Genomic DNA, 14,163 nt, shown 5'->3' on the forward strand with positions numbered 1-14,163 from the left:
TGGCATTGTCCGTTGATCTGTTTGGTCCGTATGCAAACTGCAGTGGGTCCAGTGAGTCAGAGATGGAGGAGGTGATGAAAGTTTATAAAAGCACTTTATGATGGTGGAGGTGAGTGCCATTGGGCGATAGTCATTCAGGCAGAGAGCAATCGTCTTTCAGGGGACAGGGATAATGGTAGACTTCTTCAAACATGTGGGGGCTACGGACTGGAGCAGTGAGAGGTGGAAAATGTCAGCCAAGACATCCACAAGTGGTTCAGCACTCAGGCAGTGAGCTATTGCCTTGTCGTCTTCCAGGGTTTACATCGAGGCAGCACCTTTGGATCCAGGTTTGTCTCTTCATTACCAAATAAACCACTCTCATCACTGTCGACTAGACACCTCCCTGGCAGTCATCCAGTTTGCCTATCTCTCTTGCTTCTGTTACAGTCAGCTTGGTCTAATGTGCAGCTATTCAACTTCAGCTGGAGGTTAACTTCTATTTTCTGTTACCTACCAGCTCTGGTCTTCAGCAATCAGGTCCCTCAAATTGTGTCAGCTGCACAGATCACTGTGTCTCCCTCCACAGTCAGTATCTGCGTTACTTTCTGTCAATTTTCCTGTAGTCTGTGCTTTGTCTGAACCTCGCCACAGGCCATATCTCTCAGGTCTTTGTAGCAGCCTCTCCTTTCCTCCCAGAGACCAGTTCCCCGAAACCCAGTCTTCCCAAAAAATCTCTGAACCAGGCACTCTGGTATCCAGTTTCTTCATTGGTTTTGTTGTCCTCTGTGTGGTTAGCTTCATTGACCACTCTATGGACCATCTGGACACCCCTGTGAACAGGTGCTGCCTTTCTTTCTAAATCCCTGTCTTTCCACCTGTTCTTCATGCGTCTTGGTGAGGTTGTGTCCCATGTTTAAATATTGGGTCACATTTTTGTTGCTCTGGTGCCACCATCAGGCCAAACTTGTCAATCAAATTTGTTTTCTGTGCTTCAAGCTCCCCAGACAAAGAAGCCTACTGATTTTCTACTGGCGCCACCATCAGGGGTTCATGAACACGCACTATATGCTGTGCACATTGATGATACCAAGATGAATAGTCATTTTGATTCTGGTTACTCAGAGAACTTTTCTGTCGATCAGAATTTAGGAAAATCTTTGACCACCTTTACAGAGCTTTTATTTTATTCACTTAGTAAAAGTCGGTCTCTTTCTCAGAATTGACCACATTTTTACTCGCTCTTGTCTCGGTTTTAGACAAAGAGGATTCTATTTCAAGACCAGTCAAGACAACTGCAGGCATGCAGACTGTATTGAATAATTGTTTGATGCATACAATACTCAGTGATTGTTTTTATACAGTATGGAGATGCTGATTTCCTTTTCCAGCAGGACTTGGCACCTGCCCACAGTGCAAAAACTACTAGTAACTGGTTTGCTAACCATGGTATTACTGTGCTTGGCTGGCCAGCCAACTCGCCTGACCTGAACTGCATAGAGCATAGGTCACTAACAGGCAGACCACGGTCCGAGTCTGGACCCAGACGCCGTCCTATATGGACCTGGACCTATAGTCAATAAATTATTTAAGTATTTTAAATTTTGACGAGGCTTTTCTATTTTGACCGGCGCAGCTTTTTTAGACTTTACGGTACTGGATTAGCGGATGAGGAAATCCACTGACCAATTGCATGCGAGTTAAGCCATCCCACGTGATGCTACTCAGCCAATCAAATCTGTGCATTCCAGGCGATAAAAATTGCAACTCTGAATACAGACAGATGAAATAAGTAAGTATTTATAAGTATCTATAAGTATTTGTAGTACTGTAGTACTGCAGTATTGTAGTACAGTACTGCAGTAGTACAGAACTACACTATACACTACTACAGTACTATGATAATACACTACTACAGTACTATGATAATATGGTACTACAGTACTACGATACTATGGTACTACAATAATATGGTAATACAGTACTGCAGAACTACACTACTACAGTACTACAATACTATGGTACTACACTACTACAGTACTACGATACTACGGTACTACAGTACTATGATAATACGGTACAACAGTATTGTAGTATCTGTAGCATCTCGTCACATCAGTTTGAGTTCTCATGTTCTTGTTAGTGTTCTTTTCTGCTGGACAATAAAGTTTTATTTGATTCTGTTCCATCAGGATACATGTTCACCGCCAACCAGCTGCAGCTCCACCTGATCCAGTCTTCCCGGTTCTGGTTCTGGTCTGGTCCAGGTTGTGATGGCGGGTCGGGGTCGTGGGCGGGGCCGGAGGATGATGACATTCAGTGTGGAGGCGGTCGGCATCAACAGAGGAGACAGTTTACCTCCATCCATCCAACAGCCTACACCTCTGTTTCCTGTGACACACACACACACACACACACACACACACACACACACACACACACACAGTTAAACACATAACAAGTTTTTAAAGTCTGTTACCAGCTCTTGTTTGCTGTGTACTCATGGATATAATAGATTACTTTGATACTAAAGAAAACTTAAAAACATGAAGATTTCTGAACGGCAGAGCTTTGATATATTTCTAAATCACCATTAGGACTATATATAATGTCCTTGATACTTGCATTTGTGTGTGAATCTCAACTTTTCTGACAGCGAAAAAAGAAGTCATAAAGAAAACAAAAGTTAACTGCACTCAGAAAAGTCTCAACACTGTCCACGACTGTCTGGGACAAACCTGCTCAGGTGAAGTCCTGCAGACTCTGAGACTCATCAATCAGTTTCTTTATTTACAGTCAGCCTCTCCTGCTGCTCCTGTGTTTCCATGGCGATGCCCTCTGACCTCCTCCTCCTCCACCACAGCAGCACCATCAGCAGGACGGCAGCGAGCATCAGGCCGGCGGGAGCTGAGATGATGTAAATCCTGTGGGAGCGCGAGAACTCCGCCCTCCAGCTCACCTCCAGCCGGTTGTCCAGGCTCAGGTGAGACGTGACGCAGGTGTAGTTGTGTTTTCTCTGCAGCTCTTCTTCACTGACCATCAGCCCCTTCCTCACCTGGTACAGGCCGTTGCCGTTTGGCAGCACAGAGCCGCCGGTCAGCTTGTCCTCGTCCACGGGTGTGCCGTCCCGCAGCAGCGTCAGGTTGATGTGGCGGGGATAGAAGTCTGTGGCCAGACATGTGACCCGAGCCCCGCCCACCACCTGCTTGGTCATGAAGCGGACTCGAGGGGGGACCCGACGCCTCACCAGGTTCTTCTCACGGTCTAACAGGTAATTGAGCACCCGGGTGCAGAAGGGCATGTAGATGTTTGAGCAGAGCATGTGGGTGTGCATTCTCTTCGAGGCACTCCACTCCCAGCTGTCACAGCCGTTGTAGGTGAAATGCGTTGTGTTGTACATCAGGCTGTCTGCGTCCTGCCCATTGGAACCATCCCTGATCATGATGAGTGCCGGCTGTCCGTCCTCCAGAACCTCACAACCCGTCAGCCTCTGCTGGACGTGGACACCTGCTGCCGTCAGGTTGAAGCGGTGTTTGACGATCTCCAGCCTCTCCCTCATGCTGTTAAACATTTCCCGCAGGAGGAACACAGCCTCCTGAAGTGGATTATGCTCTGCCTCCTCCGCCCTTTGACCACTGACTCTCACCAGCCGGTCAATCTTCGAGTCAAAGTAACCCACCTGAATGTCGTCAAGCATCAGGACCACCGAGAACTCTGAGAGGGTCGTCCCTGAGATGTAGGTGGCAAACATCCACAGAGAGTGTCGTCCTGAACCTGAGAGGAGCAAAGCATTCTGGGTAAGAAGAAACATCATCATAATGGTGTTGACATAATAGGCTTGTTCGAGATGAGCCAGGCCTGCGCAGAATCGATCACCGGCAACCACCGCACAATGCATGCCGGTTAGATTTGTGTCCGACTTGATCCCGACTTGCTCTGACGTCATGCACGCGCCGGCAACGATAACCTCACGAGATCAAGGCGGCCGCAGTTTTTAGAGCCAGGCGAGCTGATTGGCTCTTAGTTAGGACTACAAACACAAAGTTTTGTCGAAAATCCTAATTTTCTGTGTAATTGTTATATTTAATGCTAGATTATATGAATCTCATGTTGTGCAATGAAGGTTTAATCTGTTAGCAAACATATTTTGTGTGGTTGATAATAATAACAACAATAATAATAATAATAATAAAGGTTATTATATAACTTATCAAAACGAGCAATCAGTGCTTCACAAGGCAGACAGAAAGAACAAAGGATAGAATACAATGCCAGATACACACATATTCCCACATATATACTGTATATAATTACAAATATAAATACATCAATAAATAAAGATTATAAGAAAGCTTTGCTGCTTGTCCTCCCCATGTGTAGCCTATATATGACTGCATGACTTGACTGCAGCTTTTTGTCATCGCCCCCTGCTGCTGCCGCCTGGTCTCGTCCACCTTCCAGGCGAGGCGCAGTTCATCTCATGTCATGTGACCAGAGGTAAGAAGTAGAAGACGTTTGTCAAAGTATTTTCAGTTCAAGGTGCCGAAAATTCTCAGAAAACTTTAGGAATCATTGATAATCTGAATCAGAATCAGTAATAACAATAAATGATTTTCAGGATGTTTCAGTTTGTGTTAAACACCCTGAAGGACACAAACACACATTTACAGCTGGTTTGTTACCTGAACTCATCACCTGGTGGACGAACAGAGACACAAACATCAGCCGGACGACAAACATATTGATCTGATGATCTGATCTTCGGGAAGCTGTATTGATCCTGATCACTCTGTTTTTATCTGTCTGTTTCGCGCTGTTTCTCTCCGTCTCTCTGCTTTCACTTTCTGTGTGAACTGTCTCAGCCAATCACAATCCAGCTCCCATGTGTCTCCAGGCGGATCACAGGACAAAAACAAGCAGAGCCTCAGGTGTTTTTTATTTTACAGTCTCTGTTCTGAATGGACTCATGTTGTTTTCTAACTTTTAATAGTGGTGCAATAAGTGAAAACTCAGAATAAAAATACTCACAAATAAATACATTTAAATTTGCTAAATCATGTTTAAATAAAAGCCTGGACAGGGTCCAGGACCCGATACTGAAGAGCAGCTGGCTGAGTACCGCTGTGTTTGAGTTCTCCTGGAGAACCCTGACAGGACCAGGAAGTGAGCCTGATGATTGAGCTGAGCAGAAGTTCCTATCGTCGTCCGCATAGACAAATATACAGAGACGCCTCATTGAGCGGGTTGGCCCGCTGCTGCGATACGTCGACGTCGACGCCATATTGGAGGAGGCAGATCTGCCCGGTGAACTCATACAAGTGAATGGAGTGAACTTTACAAAGCTCCTTCTACAAAGTGCTATAAGTTAATGTCTCTCATTTACACATTCACACACGTACGAATATATTCAGGAAACAGATAGGAACCAGAAACAACGTCTGTACCGTCCTCTGATGATTATAAACGTTAACTACTCCTTACATGTTCAGTATAAAGGTGGCACCAAACCACCAGATGTATTTTTATAATGTTTTTATGAGTGTTTACAGCTGCCAACGTCTGTAACGCTGCTACTGTGATGATAAATGACAGTTAAATATTGAATCTGTGTCTATAATAACCAGATCCTGACATGTCCTGTTGGGGATACTGAGCCCGATGCTACAAGGTTTCACATACTTATAAAACCAAAGTGAGAACTGTGTTTCAGGTGGTGTTGGACTCATCAAGGGTTGTCTCTGGTCTCCCATCCTGTCCGTGATATTCATGGACAGGATCTGAAGGCTCAGCTGTGGTGAGGAGAGGGCCCGGTTTGACAGCCTCAGAATTGTGTCTCTGCTTTCTGCATATGACGTGGTTCTGCTGGCTTCATCAATCCGTGATGTCCAGCAGGAACTGGGCTGTTTACAGGAATTAGACTAGAGAATATATGGGCTATTGTCAAGAGGAAGATAAAAGACACCAGACCCAACAATACAGACGAGCTGAAGGCTGCTATCAAAGCAATCTGGGCTTCCATAACACCTCAGTAGTGCCACAGGCTGATCGCCTCCATGCCACGCCGCATTGACACAGTAATTTGTGCAAAAGGAGCCCCGACCATGTATCAGGTGCATAAATGAACATACTTCTCAGAAGGTCGACATTTCTGTATTATAAATCCTTTTTTTGCTTGATCTTAAGTAATATTCTAATATTTTGTAATACTGGATTTTTTATTTTCTTAAGCCGTAATCATCAAAATTAAAACAAAAAAAGGCTTAAAATATTTCAGTTTATGTATAATGAATCTAGAATATATGAAAGTTTCACTTTTTGAATTAATTCACACACAAAAAAAAAAAGAAATTTCCCCATGATATTCCAATTCTTTGAGATGCACCTGTAAGTGTTGCATGCATTGTGGGACTCGCACTGGTCTTGGTCTGAACTGTCTCACTCCGCCTTGGCTTTGGCTTGGTCTCAATCCTTCAAAGTCTTGGTCTTGTTTCGGTCTTGATATACTTTGGTCTTGGTCATGACTTGGTCTCAGTTTAGGTAGTCTTGAATACAACAGTCATTGAGGTCTAACAACTGCGTTTCCATCCTCAAAAACATTTACCAAGCTGATTGATTGGCTGCCTGATGTGTACCGCAGCCGTGAGATTTCGGAGGAAAAAGCAAAGCTGCAGCCGAACTATACAGATCACCATGCGAGGGAGATAAAAAGCATTCTGTGCTTCAGTGCCAAGTACTGTATACACATTTGAATGGGTAAAACATGGGACATTCATCACAGAGGTCTCTGTATCCTATTGGGTCTCTCACTGTTGTATTCAAGGTGGTAGATTGGTCGCATCTCTAATTACCAATCTATGAATCAAAGAACAGAAGATAAACTAAGTAAGCCAAGACTTTAATAAAACCTTTTATTGAGTTTGTCAAAGTCTGGTTGCCAGACAAAATTTACAAAAGTTATCATTCAGTTTCTACCACACATTTATACATTTCTGTGCAATTCTGAGTTTACACTTTTAATGTTGTCATGTATTCTCAAGTAAAGCAAAAGACATCCGGGTCAGAGTAACATGAGTCGACAACATAAATATCTAACTTGGTGGAGGGGCAAGGTAATCCAATTTTTTACAACAGCTTAAGTCACAAAAAAATACATTACATACAATAACCAGAGAGAACCAACCGTTTGCCACTTCAGTTTTCCAAGTCAGTCAGATGTCCAGTCGTTATGCAGAGAGATATTTACAGATACTGTAAGTGTTCAACGCAACAGCAAAGGAACTCACGAACTTTCAAATGCAAAAAAAAAAAACGTCCATTCCTAACTGCTCAGCCAGAGTTGGAACTGATGACATTTGTGCACTGAGGTTCACAGAAGGAGCCAAAGCGCCCATAGATGTCTTTGGCTCGGACTGCAAAATGATAAGTGGAGCCGGACTGGAACTGGGTCAGTGTGCAGGCCATAGGCAGTGGAAGGGCCTTCACCTCCCCAATCTTCTTCCAGTGCTGCTGTGATGCATTACTGCTAGAGTTGTCTTGATGGAAGGCATAGAGGTGATAGCTTTCTACAGCCGCACAGGTCCGATCAGTCTCTGCCACACACCAGGACAGCACTATACCGGTCTGACTTGGCACCAGCTTCAGCTGAGGCTGCTGTGGAAGTGAGGTCCGCTCAGCCTCTGGGGGTAAGCGTGGGGGTGCAGGTGCAGATGGGAGAGGGGGCAACGCCATGCTGGTAGCCCGGGTCGGCGTACTAGTGGTTACAGCACGGGATTTCAGTGGAGAGTCCTGTAACAAAGAGAACTGTTCAGCATTTCCTGAATGATTTCAAAGCAGACAGTAATCATGATTATAGAAAAGTGTGTCTAAAAAAGGTTATGGAGAAAGTCTTTAAAAAGCTGCGACACACAAAATCTCAAATTCCAAACAGCCTTTACAGTCAAAATCCTGTCTGGCAGGAAAAGATAACTTCCAATGGTAGCCTTTTTGGCAGCCAACCCAAGACTTAACAGTTAAGTTGCAGAATAACATAACCACAGTTGTGCAAAACATGTTGAATGCAGTTCTGAATCCTCACCAGTGGGGGGCGGTGGTGGACTGTCAACTGTGGATTGCTGGAAGAGTTCTGATTGCTTTGTGGGGACAACCTCGCTCCTGCACCTGAGGACAGAGCACACGAGAAATTAAGATTAAGATGTAGAACTCACAACATACACACGTTATCACTATGCAAGCACAAAATCACCATTTCATGCCAACAATATATAGTGGTGGTCTTACTGTTGGGAACGCTGACGACTGGGTGAGGACGCTGGACCAATGAGGGCGTTGCAATGGCAGTGGGATTCTTCACTCCTGTCACTGGAGAACATAAAGTACAAAGTAATTAGGCTAAAGGCCTCTTTTCAGTACAATATCAATGTGATTTTTGGTTGCAAAACAAATAAATGTATTTTGTTGAATGGGTAAAACTTTACCTTGTACATCATCATCGTCCTCAGTGAGATCGATGACAGAGCCTTTGGGTCGTGCCCCTGGGGCCGTTGCTTTGGCGGGAGTGGATCCTGTAGCTTGGTTATCTGAGAAAAGAGAGACAAAAATGTTATTTGGAATAATAACACCCCTCGCGACTCTTCACACTGGGATGGGATCAGATTCTCATCTACACAATTTGCAGTCCACAATACGGTAACTGCAGTCCTTAGGGTCTGATATGAAGTATTTATGGTAAGCGAACACAGAATACAAAAAACTGAGCTGGTCCTCGGCACAATTTACTGAACATAATCAAACATCCACTTTTATATCATCCTTTACTGTAGGAGAACACCTCGGCTTCAAATGTTCCCCTCCCTTCCTTTATAAAAACACCACTGATGATGACCTTGAATGTTTTCATTATCAGTCATGCTTACTGAAAATGAATGGTGTCCACATTCTTCAGTAGCTGACATCTCATGATATTGCAGTTACTCCCTATCTTACACTTGGAAGATAGAGATACATACACCCATTATATCCTGTATATCTATGGTAACAAAAAATAAATTATTGTACTTGAATATCTGTATATTGATAAGAAGAAATTAGTTAAGATATTTCCCAAAAAGCCCTAGTTCTCAGTGGCTAATAAAACATTCCAGTGTGAACAGATCACGGTCCTGAACTGACCGGGATGTGCAATAGAACAATAACGCACATATGACATCATCATCGTCATACCGAAGTAAACACAGAGGCCACTGAAGTCAGCGTTTACGGTTTCATTTTTAAGTTGATGTGAGTAGAAAGCCAGCCAATTCTTTAGCAGATGATAACAACCAAAATTTTAACCAAGGCTTTTTGTGGAGCAATGGCTCCTACATCTGTATGGAGGTGTATGGGTGGATACAGAGTTAGAGCCATGATTGGTGGGATTGCGCCGTGAAAGGCTTTTCAGAGACAGATTTTTTGCAGGGCTACTTTTACTTTTTGCACTTGACACTCAGTTCAGGCTAGTGAGCAGTGTGTAAGTCACATACATTTCCGATATGACTGAGGTTGCATTGCGAAAACATCAGACCTGTATCAGATTTAAGACCACATATGAAATTGGCCCAAATTAGAATAGAAAATATCAGATTAAATTGGAAAACAGGCCTGGATCACATATAACAAGAAAAAAAATATTTGGGCCACTTGTGTCTGCAGTCTGAAAATAGCCTCTGGTCAAGACAAAGACAACCGATTATGTAAGTGAGACGACAAACAGATACACCACAGAACACCACAGAAAGGCACATTGTTGTAGCAATGGTAATACACATTTTAACACTAGAAGGGCCGTAAGCGGTCATTTTGACCACCAGATTTTAAACTCTATAATCTCTCATGTAAATACCCAATTGAGTGATGAATGCATTCATTGTGTCATGATATTTTTTTTAAAAAACAAAACACCGAAATGTACATTTGAACAAGTTAATTATACATTTATCAATACTCATATCATCGCACATAGTAAACCGTAATTATTGCATATATTTACACAAGATTTTAATAGATAAAACTCAGAACAAGACAATTAACAATTAAAAGTATCTTATTTGATTATGAAGCATTTTATTTTAACACTTAATAATATATAATAAAAAAATAATAATAACCGAAAAAGCTGGAAACGAGCTGATCTAAAACAAAAACAAAAAAAGAGCCAAGAAAGAAGTTTAGGCAATAGAACATAAAACAACATACAATTATATAATACAAATTTTATAAACTAATTACATTAAGTACTTTCAGGGACAATAGCACTGCGATCAATGATCACAGTCTACGCAGATGACCTCCGCTCTACTCTGACAACTGCCCACACGGGCTTGTGGCATTTGCTGCAAGTGTGCAATGTTTTGTTCTGTTTGCAGCTCTTTCGGACCTGGCACTGCCTCCTTTTCCTAGTCTGCTGCTGCTGCGGTGGTTGCTTCCGCTGCTGCCCACCTTGCGCCGACTGCAGCGCTGCCCACGAAATGTACATTTGAACAAGTTTAATTATACATTTATTAATATTCATATCATCGCACATAGCAAATCGTAATTATTGCATATATTTACACAAGATTTTAATAGATAAAACTCAGAACAAGAAAATTAACAATTAAAAGTATCTTATTTGATTATGAAACATCTTATTTTAGCACTTAATATATAATAAAAAAAAAAAAATAATCGAAAAAGCTGGAAACGAGCTGATCTAAAACAAAAACAAAAAAAGAGCAAAGAAAGAAGTTTAGGCAATAGAACAATAAAACATAAAATTATATAATACAAATTTTATAAACTAATTACATTAAGTACTTTTAGGGACAATACCGTTGCGATCAGCGGTCTCAGTCTACGCAGATGACCTCCGTTCTCCTCGCACAATTGCCACACACAGGCTTGTGGCATTTGCTGCAAGTGTCTGATGTTTTGTTCTGTTTGCAGCTCTTTCGGACCTGGCACTGCCTCCGTTTCTGTGTCTGCTGCTGCGGTTCCTTCCGCTGCTGCCCACCTTCTGCCGACTGCTGCCCCTTTCCCCTCCATGTATTCTGCCCTCAGCTCCTCTGCCAGTTGCTGCAGGAATGTCCTCCGGGCTATCCTGCTGCTGGTGCACTCCTTGAATAAGATGTGGGCATTGATCCCAGCCAGGTCGAGGATGTTATAGAAGACTGCCACTGGCCATCTTCGCGTACCGCCTTTGACGGCGTACGCCCTCGCCATTTGGTCCAGGACGTCCACGCCGTACTTCGTGTTGTTGTAGTACATCACAGACTCTGGCTTCGTTCACCATGTATTTGGAGTCGAAATCTGCAGCCAACCAAAATTTGATGCCGAATTTATCGGGCTTTTTCCCCATATATTGGGTGAACTTGCAGCGGGCCTTTGTGGGGAACAGCTGCTCAGCAATTGTGATGTTGGCGCCGGGTTTGTAGGAGGCTACACTGTTCTGGATGAACCGGTCCAAAGTGGCCCGCACCAGGACAAAATTGTCGTCCTGCAGACGCACACATCGGGTCTCTTTCCTGTCAAAGCGCAGGAACCTCATTATGTCCCTGAAGCGATTTCTTGTCATCGTTTGTCTGAAAAACTGGAAGCCCCATTCCTCAGACCACAGACTGTCGAGTTCGATGTTTTTGGCGCACTGTGCGCCACGGACATACAACAGCGCTATGAACGCTTTGAGTTCAGCCACTGTCAGGTCCCACGAGCTGTTGCTGTGGTCCCGATGAGCCTCAGCCACAGTGCAGTCCCTGATGTGCTTTAGCATGCCATCATCAAACACACACAGAAAGGCAGTGAGCGCATCCCCGACGTTGCGCTTTGCATGCGCTGTAGGGCTAGCAGCTTCCGTCAGGACATTTTGGCTCAGCCTTCTCCCTGGACGTCCATCTGGCTGAAAGACCATCCACACTGTCCCAATCCTTCCCCTTTTCCACAGCCGCCTCCGGCTGAGACGGCACCAATGGAGGGCTGAGCACTCCAGCGGGCTCAAGAGCTGGTTCGTGGAGGCCTAGAACAACAATAATATCCTAATACTAATAGCCTAATACTAATAGCCTGATACTAATAATAATAATAATAAAAATATGAGCAGCAGAATAAGTGAATAGCCCAGGCTATAACTTAGCGCAGGGCAGCAGAGCTCACCTTGAGCGTTGTAGCCGCCGGGGAAAGCCGTCTCTTTTTCCTTGGTACAGACTCTGAGTCACTCTCTGAGGAGGTGTTCTCGTGTACCCAGGAAAGATTGCTTTCATTTCCGAGCTCTGATGGATCTCCTCCATCAGAATCACCACTGTCCAAGTTATGAAACATCTTCAGGGCTTCAGCAGTATTCAAATTCCTCTTCATCCTTCTTTTTCTTTTTGGACATGTTGTGACGGCTCAACTCCATCGCAGACATATCAATAACAACTAATCAATAATAACGAGTACAACTATATTAACTAACTTACAAGTAAATTCGCAGAGAAGCACAGCTGGAGACCGCGAACCAAGTTGGAGACGAGAGACAATCAAAGCAGCAAACCGCGCAAAAAATGTAACAATGAAACCCTGCGAAATGATGTGCGGTCAATATGACTGCTTATGGCCGAAATAGGTAAAACATCATATTTTCTTTGTCTTTTGTGTAATTTATATAAAAACTATTTTAAATTAAAATACAGACACTTTTAGGAAAAGTCAGGTAACAGCAGTATTGCATTTTTTCATTCAACAAAGTTATTGCACATATAAATTTGAAAACAGTCAAAATGACCGTCTTGGCCATTCTAGTGTTAAATGTCCTATGATGTCATATGACATTTTAAATACCTCTAAAGACAACAGCCTTGTTAAGTCAAGTACACACTCACCTGTCTTTGATGTCAGAGATGTCCCTTGTGGTGGTCCTGGAGCAGTGGAACCCGTTGCTGCCGGCCCAGAAGTTGCAGGTGAGGAGGCCGAAGACATAGCTCCTGCTACAGAGACAGACTGAGCTGGCGTCCTGGCTGTGGTCACTGATACTCCTGCGTTGGGTGTAGTTATCCCCCCAGCGCCCCCCTGGTAGACAGCACGTGCAAGAGAGATCTGGGTAGACGACATCTGGCCAGTGGAGGCCTGGATTGCTTGGGCAGTGGCAGCAGCTGGCGCAGAGACCGGTGCTGTGGTGATGGCGGGAGCGGGCTTGAGTATAAAAGTGGCGGTGGAAGAAGTGGTTTTAACCTTGTTGAGCGAGCTGGCTGCGGACAAAGAGGAAACAGGAATGTTGACCAGCGTTCCCGCCTGGCCGTTAGCCATTGATAAAGGCAGCTGGATGAGCAGCGGCTGGCCAGTAGTCATCATGCTGCTCCCAGAGGCCGTCTTTAGGAGCAGGGTGCCCGTGGGACTCTGAGTGGTGATGCCAGTGGCCAAGCTGGAGACAGCATTAGAGGTGGAGGTGATCAGCTGGAGGATGGGGGCCTGTGTCACCATGGTAGTGGAGGTGGGTGTTGTGACTTGAGCTGCGGTGGGGACTAACTGTGCTGACATGACTGGAGTTCCTGAGGAAAACAGGAAATAATTGCATGTTTCAGAATGTGATTGGGCGTTTTACTGAGGTTTTCATGGACCACACTCACACAGCAGCCATTTTCCTCTGATGTCACATTCAGGATGGGAAGCTCAAATGTTGGACTGTTCTGTTCCAGGTTGCAAATACTAGGAGAAATTGTTATGATTTCAGTTTCCTAAGTGATCAGCAACTGAAAAGTAAAGTCAATTTTTCACAGCATGCAAGTAATCTTGTATTTAGCATTCAACCCCTTCCTACGTAACATCACCACTTGATAGTTATACGCGATATGATAGGAAAGGCATAAATAAATTCAGATATATCATCACACATCTTGGACACATTTATTTATTTTCACTATCCATTTTTCTTTTCAGTAGCTGATTAATCTGGGAGTGTTGAAACTATTTGTCAGATTCCCTGCATTTATATGACAGCAGTACAAAATATGAGCTTCCCAACCTGACCACGAAGACAGGAAAATGGCCAACTGTGAGTATGGTCTATTAAACAACATTTTGTGTGTAACTGTAATCAAATACTTCTTTACTCAAAGGGTGCAAAAAACAGAGACAGGTTGGTTGTCATTATATCCATCATTTGTTTTTGCAAGCAGAGTCATTAAAGTTAATTTCTAT

General features: G+C 43.7%; 2 protein-coding genes across 5 annotated transcripts in view; both read right to left on the bottom strand.

The window, feature by feature from the left end:
* Positions 1-2,089: 2,089 nt before the first annotated feature.
* LOC141002688 (hereditary hemochromatosis protein homolog) lies at positions 2,090-4,755 on the bottom strand. Of its 2 annotated transcripts, XM_073474078.1 has the most exons (3): positions 4,662-4,755; positions 2,718-3,753; positions 2,090-2,370 (listed from the first exon to the last, which is right to left on the bottom strand). In XM_073474078.1, exons 1-2 carry the CDS (start codon positions 4,717-4,719, stop codon positions 2,753-2,755), a joined length of 1,059 nt encoding a protein of 352 aa, XP_073330179.1. In that variant the 5' UTR covers positions 4,720-4,755; the 3' UTR covers positions 2,090-2,370; positions 2,718-2,752. The 2 variants fall into 2 exon arrangements, with proteins under 2 accessions (XP_073330179.1, XP_073330171.1); XM_073474070.1 differs by lacking the exon at positions 2,090-2,370 and having other exon boundaries at positions 2,598-3,753.
* A 2,118-nt stretch (positions 4,756-6,873) lies between these two features.
* The window catches only part of atf7ip (activating transcription factor 7 interacting protein), a 33,819-nt gene continuing 26,529 nt past the window's right edge, over positions 6,874-14,163 (bottom strand). For all 3 annotated transcript variants that reach the window (XM_073468064.1, XM_073468051.1, XM_073468058.1), the window contains exons 10-14: positions 12,849-13,514; positions 8,454-8,555; positions 8,257-8,337; positions 8,054-8,136; positions 6,874-7,764 (exon numbers count right to left, since the gene is read on the bottom strand). In XM_073468064.1, the coding sequence (XP_073324165.1) occupies positions 7,306-7,764; positions 8,054-8,136; positions 8,257-8,337; positions 8,454-8,555; positions 12,849-13,514 (1,391 nt within the window). In that variant the 3' untranslated portion in view covers positions 6,874-7,305. The remainder of the gene's footprint in view (positions 7,765-8,053; positions 8,137-8,256; positions 8,338-8,453; positions 8,556-12,848; positions 13,515-14,163) is intronic.

Source organism: Pagrus major, chromosome 1 (assembly GCF_040436345.1).
Source record: "Pagrus major chromosome 1, Pma_NU_1.0".
Lineage (NCBI taxonomy): Eukaryota > Metazoa > Chordata > Actinopteri > Spariformes > Sparidae > Pagrus > Pagrus major.